The sequence below is a fragment of the Odontesthes bonariensis genome, chromosome 21 (assembly GCF_027942865.1).
Source record: "Odontesthes bonariensis isolate fOdoBon6 chromosome 21, fOdoBon6.hap1, whole genome shotgun sequence".
NCBI classification, from domain to species: domain Eukaryota; kingdom Metazoa; phylum Chordata; class Actinopteri; order Atheriniformes; family Atherinopsidae; genus Odontesthes; species Odontesthes bonariensis.
Genome location: NC_134526.1, coordinates 6,633,790 through 6,650,038, shown reverse-complemented (window position 1 = coordinate 6,650,038; position 16,249 = coordinate 6,633,790). Strand labels below are relative to the sequence as shown.

General features: G+C 43.4%; 1 protein-coding gene across 1 annotated transcript in view; it reads right to left on the bottom strand.

Annotated features, from left to right (window-relative positions):
* Window positions 1-16,249, bottom strand: part of LOC142372084 (LIM and SH3 domain protein 1-like) — a 28,501-nt gene that overhangs the window by 9,483 nt on the left and 2,769 nt on the right. Inside the window, exons 2-3 of the mRNA XM_075454871.1 lie at window positions 8,604-8,698; window positions 3,195-3,279 (exon numbers count right to left, since the gene is read on the bottom strand). Coding sequence (XP_075310986.1) covers window positions 3,195-3,279; window positions 8,604-8,698 — 180 coding nt within the window. The remainder of the gene's footprint in view (window positions 1-3,194; window positions 3,280-8,603; window positions 8,699-16,249) is intronic.

Genomic DNA, 16,249 nt, shown 5'->3' with positions numbered 1-16,249 from the left:
GACTTTGTGTATTCAAACCCACAACCACGCACACCGCTTTACAAATCCGAAACAGGAAGGCGTGTATGGTGTTATTTTTTTGACTAACGACACACTCCGTCTCCTCTGCTGCGAGCACAGTCATTTCGACTCTAAAAAAACCTCGTTCCTGCCTCCATGGCGACGGCCTCAAGGATGGGACCCGGCTGCACGGCCCATTACCAGGAAACAAAGCCCCCCCCCCCCCCCCCCCCCCAGACTTCTGAATAACGTCTGACAGTGCTGACCGGTCCTCCTTTCATCTCCTGACGCCTTGTGATGCGATGGTGTGACTGTGACTCACAGCTAACGTGTACGAGCGTGCATGTGTTGCACTGTGATGCGCCTGCATCTTCCGTCACGCCGGCGTGACGTCCGCTCCGTAAAGAAAAAAAAACAGCTGATTCTAATTCCCTGAAAAATGACACACACCCCTCAAACCTTCCCACAAAGATAAGTCATGAGGGTAAATGCAGCTTCAGCTCATCTTTGTGCTCCACTCGGGCAACATATGATCCGTTACCGTCACTACCGCCCATCTCCTTTGTCTTTATGCCGCGGCTTCCTCTCCACCAATCACGACCCGGCTTTCTTTCCCCACCCACAATCCTTCCTCTCAAACCTCCTTTTTCGTTCATTCATATTTCACTGCTCCACCAGCAACAGTCAGTCATCCCACGGAGCTAAACCCTTCCCTTATTATAATCTCCCTGTCTGCTTCTATTTGCATTCCTCTCGCCTCCCCTCTCAGGGGATTTCACTTTCATCCCTTCTTCTTTCCCTCTGCAGTCCTCCCTTTTCTCTGCGATGGTGCCTTCCCGTCTCGTTCTTTCACCCCACCTCACTTACATGTGCCTCACTGCGTTCCCTCTCCTCCTCGCAAATTCGCTCCTTCTTTATTTCCCTCTTTCCGTGTCTTCTTTCGGTAAAGTCTCGTAATGAGGTGTGACAAACCTCGACCCTGCTACCATAGCAATAGGGTTCCCGTAGCAACACAGCAGCAGCGGTGATGGTGGTGGTTCGGCGGTTTCAGACGGGACTTTCAACTTTATTGTGCCGACACAAAAGCACTTTAAAGATAAATATGACACATAAATACACGAATCAACTGTTTGTGTTTGTTTTTGGTTTCTTTTTTACTGGGAATTTTAATCAAAACGAGAAAAAGGAATTGAAATTACCCCGGAAATCTGCTCTCTAACCGAAGGGGAACTTTTCATCAGAGATCTTTGTGCAAAGCTACTTTCGTTATAGGTTTTGGGCCTTTTTTTTTTAATACAAAGAGTGCACTTAATCCTACATCAGCGTGGCACAAACATCTTTACTGTGTTGTAATGCCATTCTTATGGCCATTGTCATAAAGTCCATCTCTTCGTGTATGGTTGGGCGTTTGTTGGGGGCTGTTCGGATGTACAGACCATGTAGAAAAACACCATCTGTCCCCACAAATCTCATCCGTAGCGTTTGACAATAACATTCAAACGAGACGGTGAATCCTTTGGTAAGTCTGCTGAAAAACCATCTTTCTTCCTCAGCTCCCCCCTGTGGATCCTTTACGGTTTTTTACCGTTTACATTATCGCTGTCATGCCTCCTTAATTAGACAAAAACTGCCAGATTTAGGAGTCTGAAAACAAAATTAGTAACCATTTTGTGCGACTCGTTTTTTTCTGTGATGACAGACAAGTTCCTTGAATACCAAGAAGAAAAAAAAAAACAGCCCAAACAACATAAGATGATTAAGAGAAGTGAAACCAAACGAGTCTTTAAGGTTGTGCCAAAAATGATTTGACAACATAATTAACATAACTTCATTCCTGCCCTGGCGGTGATTTGTCAAGATTTATTCAACTAGAGGAAGTTAAAGCGAGCGCAAATCTCTCCGTCTCTCCATCTTTAAGAAGGATTTAACACACGACCCAGTTCAGATGGATATTTTGGTCACAGAGGCCTTTTTTTCTTTTAAATCTTGGTATATATTTGGGTCTTCATAATTAGGAACAGCTGTAGCGGTTTTCTTTGTGCTTACAAATTAGACCTCAGCCCCGTTTTGCGGAGAAATGCAGTCACCTGGGGTAATTTGTCATTATTTCTGAGCTCACTCTATCATATATTGGTAATTATAAATGAATGCTGGATGGCATGTTTGGGTGCCAACTCATGTTTCTATACATCATGAAGATACAATTGACAAATAGAGCTAGCTCAAACCCATCAGAAGGGAGAAGTTTTGAAGGATTAGGAAATTATTAACATGACTACCTTTGAGATACAGGTATGTGGAGACCTATCAATAATAAGGTCTATAGCCAGCAAGAAGACCAAAGACAAAGAGATGAGGAAAGATCCTTTCTCAATCACATAAGAGTAATGCTAATCCTGTGGAAAAAGAGCAGTCGTGGGGAACCATGTCAAGATAAACGGGTGCGCATAAATCCAACCATTAGTAGAGAAAGATTTACAGTCAACCTGGTGCAACAAAAAAAAACACAACATTTATCGAGCTAATCTTACTTATTTACACCAGCAGGAGAGCTACTGTAGGAGGTAAATATGTGATGGTTCAACAAACGTTTGTTAAACCACGCTGAGATCTACCCAATTTCCCCATTCTGATAAAAACACAAACACATTAAAAGGGGAAAAACAGGTTCAGGCTCCACAGAAAATGGACAAGATTCCTCTGACTACACAGGTTAAGATGCAGGTTTACACGGAGTTATAATAACCAGCAGAAAGGCAGGGATTCAGTGTTCAGCGAGTTATAAATGGGATTTATGCTGCATCGTCTCATCTCCAAAAGACTTAGATTATTTTCTATCCAAGTGAATAAAAGTTAACATTCTCGTTTACAGAATAGCCCTTTTAATTTTCAAAAGAAACATTTCTCCGTCTTTATATTTGTCACCATGACCTCTGCTTAAAATCTTTCCTCCAGCGTCTATTCGGAGTCATTTTCATGCTTAACTGGTTAGTATCAAAGCTTCGAGCGTGGTCAAAAACAACGAGACTGATAAAGTTCACTGAACGAGGGCCGACTTGCTGAATTTACGTTGACTTTCAGGGTGATTTATGACTAGATTGTTCAAACTAAGCATGTCTCTTTAATCGGATTAGATGCAGAAAACGTGCTTAACAAAAACAACAGAGTGTGAGCGGCTCACGACAGCAGGTTACCTGGCTTTGCATCTTGCTCTGCTGTTTGAGGCGGAGGTTCTCTGGAGTGTCAGCCACGCAGGTGAAGTTTGTCTTGGGGTAGTGTCTGCAGAAGAAGCACAGCAGTGAACATAAAAGCACGGTAAACACACTCGCAGTGTCACTCAGTGAAGCTCAGGCCTGGCTTCTAAGAGAAAACGGCATAAATCAAGCGGTGCACACTCTGCGGCCCCCACAGTGGAGGCATTTGCTATTCAAGGTGGTCCTGAGGCTGTGTTAGAAGGCCCTGTAGACAAAAAGCATGTCAGTATAGCGCACAGTGCTCTGTCAGTGAGAGCCAAGGTAGTCTGAAAAAGAGGAAGTGTTGCGGGGGATGAAAGCCTCAAGGTTCCAAAGTTTGGAGGCGAGCCATAGCAGGTGTGGAAAAAAAAGCTTCCCAAGCTTACAAAGCACAGGCAAATTCTCTGCCGTTTGTCCTATTGGGATAACAGGAAGAGGAACAGCATGCACCAGACACAGAATTAGGGTCACAGAGACGGTGGGCCAGTGCGATGATGTCATGGGCAGCCCCCTTCAGCAGAGCGTGAAGGCGAGTGCTTTTCTGAATGGATTGTGGAAATCTTTCATGATGAGAACACACAAAGCCTCCTTCTACCCAAGAGAAACGCTCTAAAAACAAATATAAACATACTTTTATAGGCACAAAAACACATACTCCATGCACTGTGAGAACTGTTCCACACAGCCGTGCTTATTGACGGCTTAGAAATGCTACCAGTGGTTAATATGTGCCATGCATAGGTCAGTGTTGTTATGCACAGGAGGCTTACGAGCAGGCAGCCCCAGGTCCACAAATAACGGTGCCTGCCAGTTCAAAGAGGTCCTTAAGGCAGCAAAAACACATGGTACCAGTCCAGAGGGAGAAGGAGAGTCCTGACTGCTTATCGGACAAACCGACTCCAGCTCCCAGCCTGCCTCAGGGTGCCGGGTGTCCTCGAAAATCTGAAACCACTATCAGCGCCTCAGGGTGGCCCACTTAGTTTTACAGTTCCTCAGATAACACAGATGACAGATTTAAAAGTACTTTTACAACTGAACGTGACGCTGCTCTTAAAGTCAGGAAGTGATGCAGAACAAACAAAGTCTGCGCTGGTGTAACTGAAGCAGCTACTGTCAGCAGCACTCAGATGTGCTGGTTCACCCAGTTTTCAGATAAGCACAGAAGCAGAGAGGCGTCTTCCTACAAGGACACATCAGCGTTCAGTTTGGGAATTTAAACTTTTTATTATTTCATCTCAAAGAAAAAAAACTAAAGGGAGTCGTTATGCTTTCCATTTGCATTCGTGACCAACATAGCTGAGTCAGCAGGCTCATTATTCTTGACGGACGAGTTTTGCTGCTTTTGACAAATTCGCACCTGAATGGCGACAATTCCAGCGTACAGTATATTCAACCAACAATGTTATCCTTTTATTTTAACCCTGTGAAACACATTTTTTATTTCTCTCTGGAGCCGGGCGTGTCTTGTTTGTTGTGAAACACACTTTCATGGAGCTTCTTGACGCTCAACATCACCCGCTTGCCTGAGACGGAGGCTGTGGAGTTCCAGTGCACGCGATCACAATCAGTTCATTTCATTTTCAACAAGTGTTTGGAAAGTGTTGCTGCATTAAAGGGATAGTTCGCCTCTTTTGACATGAAGCTGTATGACATCCCATACTAGCAATATCATTTATGAACATCTTCTTACCCCCTGCTGCGTCCTGTGAGCCGAGTTCCAGCCTCGTTTTGGCGTTGACGAAAGTAGTTCGGCTAGCTTATTGTAAGTCGCTTTGGTTAAAAGCGTCTGCAAAATGACCGTAATGTAATGTAATGTAATGTAGTTGGCTGGGGCCACAAAAATATACCGTCTTGCTTCTCAAAACAATATGCGTTCAAAAGAGTAATACATTTGTATCACAAAATCGTTCATCCAGAAAAAGTCAGACCTCACAATCGCTTGGCCCTATTTTCTCTCCCTTCATATCACTGCGTAAGTAAGTAAGTAAGTAAGTAAGTAAACTGCCGAAGTAAAATATCATGCAAACATAAACAAGGCTGCGGATCCAAGCTTCGTGACTCAGTGAGATCGCACGCTACATGATGGTGAGAGCGTGCGTGTAAGCGAGTCAGATGAACGCTCGTCTGTTCCTCAGATTGTATAATGAGATCAACAAGCTGCACATGCACAAACGCTAAAGAGGGAGCGATCAAACAGAGGGGAGGTTGAACTTGTGGAGTAAGGGGGCCACTCGTGTAATCACACACAAACACACAAGCTGCCTACTGTGCAGGAGGAGAGGCCTGCTTGCATTGTGGAACCGAGAGATGTTGAGGCCCGCTCGACCCCGTGTGACCTGGAAAGGTTGTAAGGCATCATTCAGCAGCAACATGTACAAATTCTACTCAACAAAGGATAAAAGAACTGATGGAGAAACAGTAAACTGTGAACTTTACATTTAGAAGTCAGAAGTTAACCATATCTGCTGCACACGACTGTAAATGAAAGTCCATTTGATGTTAAACCTTTCCATCGGATCAATGAAGATGGAACTTACCAATAAAGGCTGCATCACCAGCCAGAAAACAACCAGAAAGAGACATGGACTGGTTTTAATCACCACAATGCAAAGCATAATTCAACATGCTGATATATGGGAGGAAAACCAGAGAGCACTGTGAAATGAAAACATTAAATCAAGGCATTTGCAACGTATTTTCTAGGGGTGGGACGATATACTTTGGTCAAGATTCGATTGTATCCCAATCCTAAAGTGCCGATTCGAATCACGATTCTTGACAATTGCGATTCTACAAGTATTGCGATTCGAAATGATCAGTAATTGCAATTTTCTTCCTCCTTAAAAAACAAACAAGTTGAATCACACACTTCTAGAATGAATGTCGTTCCCATAAACGATACACATCAGTCTGTGTCAGTCAGTCCAGCAGCTGACATTTATTTCAACTCAGACAAAAATAGGTACTTAACATGTACAGCACTTTTTAAAGTTTACAGTTACAAAATGAATTCCAATGTCCACACAGCACAAATGTGGGCTAGGTTTAACATAACTTAATGTAATGAATTGATGAAGTTTTTCTGGACACGGATATGACGTAATATAATCGATTCTGGGGAGAAAAATCGATTTTTAAAATCATCCCATTTAAAAAAAAAAAAAAATAATCGCGATATGTACATGAATCGATTTTTTCGCCCACCCCTAATATTTTCATAAAATCAAATTGATATCAGCCTCCGAGTCATTAAGTGAAGTTTACCAACATTGGCTCTCACAGTTTGCATTTTTCTGTCTGCGTATCTGCCCTCCTCAGTCTCCCACAACCCCCGGCGACTGTATCATCTCACCGGGGGACGAGACTCTCAGGGAAGAGGGTGGGAATGCTGTACAAACAAACAACGCCTATATCAATTATCAAGGTCAAATATAGAGGAGTAACGAATAAGCAGCGATCCCACAAATGGTAGAGAACGCAGCCCGCATTCTTCCCCGAGGCAGCAGCCCCTTCCACTGATGGAGTTTACCCTTCTGAGAGTTGTGTTAAACAAACAGAGAGAAGCATAATAAACATGCTCTGAAGGGCTCTCACATAGAGGCAACAGAAGAAGAAGAAGGTTCGTAGTAGAACAACCGCATCGAATCAGGAAGACGGATTTCATAATGCATAGTTGTTTAAGATACTATTATCAACTTATAAGCTTAAAGTCAGGCCTCCAAATAGCTGTTTATTGCCACACGTGGCTGATTAAACCGTCACCTGGCTGAGGTCTCGCTCTGCTCACCAAAACTCCCGCACTCAGAGCAAATCACAACATTATTTGTTGCATTTACTTTGCTGTTACTTAATGTTTGCATTTTAAACCACGAGTTGTGCTGTATAAATAAATGAACCAATAGGAAAGTCGGACGCGCCCGTAGCTACTGACAACACCAGCGCTGGTGAAGCACGGGCGTGGTGCTTTAATTGCCATTATTACGGAAAATAGTGCACATATGATGCAACTTTGTTCCCTTTCCAGTGACAATCATAAAACCACAGGTATTACAGAAATGTCACGGCAGAAAAGGCACTGCTGTAAATAATGAAATTGATGATAGATGGATTAGATTTAGTCACCTGAGGTGCATGTTCTGCATGTTGTGAACGCCGGGACCAAATTCTCAGCACGTTCACGTGTTCGTGCTCACGTACGAGAGCTCACTTAACGACAGCGCGTGCATGCTCACCTGTCCAATGGGTGACCTTCAGACACATTTGCATAGAAGCAGAGTTTTTGCCTATCAGATTTAACAGTGAACAGTTTTTTTGTTTAGTTTTGCCTTCTCAGGTTAAGCAGGAGCTCATAACAGGATAAAAATATGTTCAAACTGGAAATAGTAACACTCAGTTTTCTTGAGAAGTGTGACTGGATGAATATAGAGAGGAAGGAAACAAGGGAGATTCAGAGCTTCCTGGTTTAAAATCGGTTTAATCAAGTTGCAAACTGCTGCGCTGTCTGATTGGGGGGATTTATGCCCACTTAGAGAGCATCAAACACAGAAAACAAAAATAATTCAGCAACTAAATTCTTTATGAAAACAGCGACTGATTCATTCAGTCTTCTAGTCACTCCACTTTATCCAGACACATGGACAATGTTTCCAACCAGACGAGCAGCTCGTTTCTTTCTTTTATGTACTGTAGGGTGGAAAAGAATCATGCTTTCAACTTGTCCCTGATTTTAGTCATGAGGGAAGCAACATCCTTGAGCAAACATCTGGCCTAAAGCGAGCAGGGAAATATGTTGGGACTGACAATACTGGCCTGACTTCTAGATTTATTTCCCTGCCAATAAAATGGCAGTTCAGCAAACAAGCTTGTCAGAACACGAAGAGACGCCTTTTCCCTGCATTCCCTCCCTGAACATGCACTCGCGCTCTCACAGCTCTGACAAAAAAACGCACTCAGAAGAGGAGAAAAATCACTAGAAGTAATGAGCGAGGGGGGATTCCACGGATTCCTCCTGAGCGTTCAGCATGTACTGAAGCATGAGCGGACATGCCAGTTTCAGAGGGTCCACCTCTGTCACTGTAGAGGAACTTCAGGAATTTCCTTTGTTGATACCCCCCTCCCTTCTGAGAAGAGGAGGGAAGGAGGCACTTTCCCACACCACCCATAGGCTTTCTCTCTGAGGGGGGAGCTGGAATAGTCACAGATAAACAGCAAAGGCGGGAGAGAGGGGCCACAGTTGGGTTGCAACACAGACTTGCACAAACATTCGGTCCTAAATTGGGCTGTGGACACATTGAACACAGCTAACAGAGTAAAAAAAACATGAAACATGCTCACTGACACTGAACAGAAAAATGAATGGGAACAACTTACGCATTGCAGTATGGTCTCTTCTCGAAGCCTTTGTAATTCTTCATGTTTAGAGTCATTTTGCAGACCTCGCAGCTGAAGCATCCTTTATGCCAATACTGTCAGAAACAGAGAGGACACAACACGTTAGGCTCCGAGCTGACTGAACAGTTAAAGCCTAAACTACTTTTCTTTTATTCCATCGAGGTTTCAAAGGGGAAAATCTGGATGCAAAAAGAATAAAGAAGTGACTGTGTGAAATAAAAGTGAAGCAACGCAGCCTGTGTATGCTGGCACTGAAAAAAATCAACTTCCCCTTAGCTAGAAAATTGTATGGTTACTATTTATAAATGGGTTTGGCTGCGAGGAACTTTAGAGTTTGTTATTGATGAGGACACATCTTTGCCTCGTGAATCTTCACAAATTTATTCACTCTGTCAAACTCAAACGAGCTCGGGCCTCCATCTTCTTTACCACCCTTCCTTTAATTCTCCCACCCACTTCACGCTTTTCCTTCTTTCTCCCGGGAACAAGGCTGATCTGGGGCCTGAAGGTTCAAAAAGAGACGGAAGGAGAGAAAAAACTGAACAGAGGAAAGGAGCAAGGCAAGAGGGTGGGTAAGAGAAAGGAAACGCCAGCGAGTGAAGCAATGATCTGGCTGCTATCATCAAGGGAAGGGAGGGAGGAGTGCAGAGACACAAACAGAAGGGACAAAAAGAGGGAGTCATTAACATGGCCTGAGGGCACTCTGCCATCCCTCTCATTCTTTCACCCACTATTTATCACTTTCAATTGCCCACACACACAAAAAGAAACTCCCAACAGAAAATCCAAATGATTCAAAACAGAGGTTCAAACTGCAACAACAACAAGCACAAACGCCACTTTCTACACGTTTCTCTCCAAAAACACAAAACTGGTCACACAGATTCTTCTAAACAAAGAAAGCAGGCATTACCGACGGGAAAATCCCTCCCTTCTTTTATGCATGTGTCACAGTTTTGGCAAACAGCTGGGAGTAAATCATCAGGATGTTGAGGTTTGGTGTGTGAAAACTGCGGATGGACCGTAAACACAATTATGGTGGCGACATGTATGGAACCAACAACATCAAACAATCTAAAATGTGGCTGCAGGTTGATTCTAAGAACAGCTCTGTCTGCTCTGTCTGGACCACCCAGAATGGTATGCACTCACAAATAACAAGTGTATGTATGAGTGTGTAGCTGCAGGCGAGCTGTACTGTACTGAGGCATGCAGAGGAGAAGGATCACAGCGGAAAGAGGGCCTTGGCTCTGATCGGGAGAAGCTGTGATCCACAGCCAAACACATTGGGCCAAGCCTTCAAATGCAAACTCCTTATCCCACTACAACCCAGTTGGGCCCCGAGGGACTGGCAGATGGACACATCATGTTACTCTTTCTGCTGCTTTCCCCTCGATGTTCCGTCTAAAACAATGACGGCAGATTCAATTTCCTCCAGCGTCAGCTGATGTGCAGCTGTGGTCATGGCCACCTTTGCAACGACGCCGTCTCGCTACATCTGAAAATGAATCGACGAACCCATTTTCATTTCCCCAAAGTGAGCCGAGAATAAGCCATCACCTTTAAATCCAAACAGAGAAATATTAATGCAGAAGCTGAACTGGCAGGTGGGTTTACGGACTTTGACAGTCGTGTTGTTGCCATGAATAAATATTGACCTTGCGTCTACTCTACACAGAACGTGCCTACTGTTTAGCAAACTCTATCCCCGCCTCGCCAAACCAGCTAACCCACATTCCACCAGGTCAACCCTCGTCACCCACCACCCACGCATTGGATAACATGACCCTCTCAGGTGACAGGTAACAGATGTTCTGCACAGGCTGTTCCACAAACCTCCTGGAGGGAACAAATCGTACGTAGCGGGGAAACATCGAGAGGTCCTCAGGTGCCCATATGTTCAGTATGACAGGGGTGTTCAACGTTTTTCAGGCCAGGGACCCCCCTACTATTTATATGGCATACAATTGTTTTATATTTAACGGGGCCTAGTGCCGTGTATAAACATAGCTAATCTGTTATTGTACATTCAATACCAAGCTCTTCAAATAATACACAGGTTAATATATTCATGTTTTTATTTCAAACATGTGCAAGGTACAGGGTGGCCGTGCCACTGCCATTTATAAACAAACATCTTGCATACAACGCTGAGCTATTCAAATAATCCACAGGTTTTAACTTTAAACATGCATGTAGATGGGACAATGAATCCTCAAACCATCTGTGGATGGCACACGTTTGCACACAATTTGTGAGAAAAAACTGATTTCGCGACCCCCCTGCAGTACCTCCGCGGACCCCCTGTTGAAGACCTCTGCAGTATGATGTGGATCTTAGGCTGCGGCTACACGGAAACGTTTTTCACTGTAAACGATACTTTTTCTTATCGTTTCGCTGTCGCGGCCACACGGAGCCGGCGTTCCCACTACCCCAAAACGATAGTTTTTGAAAACGGGTTCCAGAGTGGGAAAGTTTGAAAACGGCCTCGTTTCGTTTCCATTGTTACAGCTAAAACGTTTTTGCGTCAGTCACACGTTGACGCTGGGAGCCAATTTTAACACTTCTCTATTGTCTCACAGCGTGGCGTGACACAGTGGCGTGTGTACTGTATCGTTTCATCGTTTTCGTCTGGACAGCAGCGCGTTTCCGTGTGGTCGCAAGAATTTTCGAACCCGTTTTCAAAAAAAACCTCGTTTCGTTTTCGTGTAGCCGTAGCCTTAAAAAGCGAATAGGTCCCAAACACATTAAAGGACCACCTGGTGAGCTTTTATCAGCTGCTAACACCATGGACTCAACAGGAAAGTCACACCACTGGTGAGTTTGCATCTGCATAATCTTTAGAAGTGATCTCGTTTCTTTGAGTCTGCAGGGAAGGTGAAAGTTGGCCTTTGCTTTTTCACAAGTTTGGACCAAAATGCAACATGCTGACAAGGTGACAAAACCGACGTCTCTGTTCTAAAAATGTTTGTGGTGCATGACAGCGAACGTAACTTTTTCAGGAGGTCAAAAATGCATCCTGCTGCAGTCTCACACCATCGATTAGCCTCCGTGACGTTTTATCGTATCAATTTCTGCTGTATCCAACATGCCAACTGTACCTCATACAGCTGTACTTTAAAAACAGTCTTGAAGGCGTGGTGTGTTGTGCTGGGAGCATAAATCTAGTGGTTAGCAGAGGTCACTGTATTGAAAATTGTATTACTGTTCTCAGCTGCCCACCAGCGATCCGTGCCACTTTGTGGGTTTGAACAATTTTGAGTGTCAAAAGTCAATAAAACTAAACGGAAAATTCCGACAGTGTTGGTCAGAGAGGTTCCTCTGGGTCCTCTAGAGTCGAAAGACAACATAACGGCCCCTATTATATACCAGAAGCTCCCAAAGTAGACACAAACGTTTAAATGAAATCCAATGACCAAGTTATTTGGGGCTTATCGGCAGAATGTTTACAAAAAAAAGAAAAAGAAGGTGTGCTCGACTCAAAAACTCATGACAGGTGAAGTGAAATTACAAAGAACAGGTGCATCAACTGTGCAACAAACAAAACACTTAGACTATTTATCAGTGGTGGCATCAGAATAAGGTTAAAAATGTTATAGCAGCCAAATAGAACATTTCAGTTTAAGTTAGTCAGCAGTTACAGCAACCTTACAGGTTAATACTTCGCTTTATATTTTGGTCCAAAAGGGAGAAAAAGACGCAGAATGTTGATGATCTCATTAACAGCATGTCGTTCTTGCACAAATCCCCACAGTTTGGAGTATGTTTTGTGTGCAAATTACCAATAAAAATTGGCAAAAATCTGTTTGATTTGTTTTTAAATGGGTCCCGTTTGTCATTGTGGATCACTAAGTTTGGTCACTGGGTGAGTAAAATAGATCCCAAAGGGGTAAGTGGCTAAAAGATTTTTAAAAAAAATCAAGGCCCGCCTGCAAAAAGTAGCCGGAGAGGAGGCGTACTCAGCCTGTAAGGATGACAAAAACTGTTGATTGCCTCACAATCTCACAGCTTTTATTGTTTTTTGTTTATATTAGGAAATTGTTGTTTCCCACATAATGACCACACACAGTTCTGCAACATACAAGGTTTTCAACTAGATCTGTTCAACATCTGTTCAAACTGTGATTGCAGTTTCCCCACAAATACAATAAAAGATGCACACACACAGCGGTGGAATATGATCACAAGTGGTGCCACAGAAACACATCTGAGATGCATCTTAAATCCAAGCATGACCAGGCCCCCTTCTTAAGCGATATATTCAGAATATATACTCAGCTAAAGTCCTACGGTACGTGTAAAAGGAGGGGACAAACAAGAGGTGAGGAGATGAGACACAAAACAAATGTGTTTTAGAGAGCCCGTCCAGCTGTTGGCCTTGTCCAGTTCCAGGAAAACCTGGCTCTTGGGTACTAAGGCAGGATCTGACAGTCAGCTGGAAAATGAGGACACTGCAGAGATGGAGCCCTAGAAATAAAACACCGATACACTCCATCTTCCTGCATCAGCTCAGCTCAAGGCCACATGTGTACGCATGCTTATATGTGCATGCGAGCATTAACCACACATCTACACGCGTGCGTGTGTAGGACTGCATGTAGGTTATATGTCTCTGTGAATGATGTTTGTGTGTCAGCGAGGATTCAAGGCTCCAGTCAAGAGCAAAAATGCTCAGTCAGCCTCACCGTTTGCTCTCAGAGAGAAAGACGAACAAGTGATCCTGGAGGAAATCCCTGCAGCTATAAAGGACGCCAAGAAAACTTTAAACAGCGTGCATGCATCCAGCGTGCATGCATACAGCGCGCATGCAGCCAGAGCGCGTGCATCCAGCGCGTGTGCATGCAGCCAGCGTGCATGCAGCCAGCCAGCGTGCATGCATCCAGCGCATGAATTTGGGCCACAAAACAAACTTGTTTCAAGTTTCATTATTAAAAACAAGGAACAAAAAGGGAAGAACTTGTGTGGCTGTTCTATCTCGTAAGGCTCAATGCAACCGGTAATAATAAATAACTAATTATTAAAATGATATCATATGCCATGATAATGTGAGATCATGACACTTCTCATATCATAGCATCTGGCTAAATGACGACATATGCAGTGACCAAGTGTTAAAATGATGCTGGCCTCCTCTGTCAACCACTTCCTGTGTAATACGTACAGGGCAGATTACTCATTGCTGTAGTCTAATAACCAAAGTAACACATTTACCAATCCATCGCTGTGGGTTGATCTCAACAAACAGAAATTACCTACCTATCTGGTGTTATTTTCAACACTAATTTCTGATAATATCCTGCCATTTTATTAATGTCGTAGATTTAACTTACAGACCAAGAATGACGAAGAGAGACGTTTTCTTCAGTTCAGACGCATTTTAGTTATTAACAAAATGAAAATACGTACAGCGTGCGGGTTTTGCAAGTTACAACATGGCGGCACACACCACACCCAACAAAATGTTCCCCTTCCTGCTCCCAGAACATTTTGGGTAGTGAAGTCCTTTTAATGCAACTACAAATAAATGGAATTCAGTCTCCTTTTAACCACATATTCATCGCATAAACTGGGTTTCATCAATATTAGTGTTAACCTATATTTCAACTTGTATGAACTTATTCATTCTTCTCAAATAATGTCTTTGCAACAAATAAATTCTCAACCATTAATAGCCCATGTTAAACGGATGCAGTGACTGCCAGCTTATGCTTCAGAGGAATTTAGTGCCCTGTACTACTAAAGGATATCTCTCGGTTTTCAGAGCTCTGTTAAAACCAGTAGAAATAGACTCAGGACACATTTCTTTTTAGAAGCTTTAGGTGTCAGAGTAGGTTAAGCATTTGACATGTGATGGTTCAGATAGTGACTGAATCAAACTAAAACAACACGCACACACACAGTGGACCGCTACAGAAGCTCTGAGTATGAGAGATTATTCTATGGCTTAAGACTCCCACATCTGGTTTGTGCTAATAGGGGAAACTGACTCATTAACGAATGTTGGGTAATTATAAGCCCACCTGACACCATTAGTTCTCATCGGAGCCCTGGGTTTTGCTGCTGAGCTGCAGGCAAACTGCAACTTGAGCAGACACGCTTGGCTAGAGCAAGGTTTGAAATGAACTTTTCAAAGAAATGCAGACTTAGGCCCCGTTTACACGATAGGAAGACGCAGATATTTTCCTGCGGTTTGGCCTCTCATTTACACCAAAACCCCGTTTTTAATCACAGAAAACGATTATTTCTAAAAACCTCCGGCCAAAGTGGAGATTTCTGATAGCGCCGGTTATGTGTTGCCGTGTCAACTGGGAGAAACTGTTCTTAAACGTCACATTATGCGCCAGAAAATGCTTAAGGTCATGCGAGCGCCTTATGTTTACAGTTTGTTTGGCTACTGATCAGGATTATCATGGATGATGTTAAAGTTCTGCTAATTTTTACGTTTGTGCAAACGATTCTGGCCTTATTGCATTTGCCACCCCAAACCTGCTCGCACAGTTCAAAACAGAGGAGCACCACTCTTCCGTGGCCGCTCCTGCGTCCAGTATCCACTGACCGTCTATATTTCCCTCTTATTGCCTTCAGTTTTGTTGTGATATTTGCTCGCGTTATCTCCCCCTTCACATGAGGAAAGTCCTCGATTCTGAGGATTTTGATTGGCTTGCATGGCTTTATTCCTTTCCCTACACTGGTTTGGCATAGTTATTATGCCGCTTGACGGCGTATTTATGCGGGTTGATGTAAATGACAAGTTTTTTGAAAACCATGTTGTGTGCACGATGTTATTATTGAAAACGGAGGGGGGGAAATATTCGTTTCTCTAAATACCCGGCTATGTGTAAATGTGGCCTTAGGAATGTAAACGTGTTTCCATCCAGGCAATGAGATGTTTTAAAAAAAATCCCTGGTTGGTGAAAAGAGAAACACATCGAAACCCTTCTGCTCGGTCAAGTGCAAGTGCACGTCAAAATGTTACCAGTAGATTATAAATGCCCCATTGTCTTCTCTTCCCTTCCCTAAATGTCAGAAACAGCAGTGCAACAAAGAGAATCCATTACTGAATCCATAAAGCTGTAAAAGATCGGGATAGCAAACACAACATGTGCACTGGTTCCTTTTTATGATCACATACAATCGAGAAAAAGAACCTGACCACTCACTATCGAGTCAACACCTCGAGTGATCCTGACTGTAATGTTGGTTTGTGACCGTGAGTCATCGCAGGGAGGCGACTTGTGGTGGCTTCACAGATCCGTCACCTCCTGTAGCATTTGGATAACATGATTCAGCTCTTAGAATAACCCGACTAAATATAGGAAAAATTTGGCAGACAAATTCCTCTAAAACTGAGATCAGGTGAAAAAGCGTCTATCAGAGTGCAAATACAAACAAATCATCACCATTTTGGTCATGTAAAGTTACTATATTTGCATTTACAAGGTAAGACATTCACTCAGAGAGAACTCTTAGTTGTTTACTATGCCTTCATATGAGCATTGGACGCATGATATGAGCCCCGTCATCGTGTAAACAAGGTAAAATGCCGTTCAACTCGACTATGGCCCAACCTTTAACCCTCTTTCCACCATTTTTCCTAGACTGAGCAGAGGTTGAGGCTTTCAGAA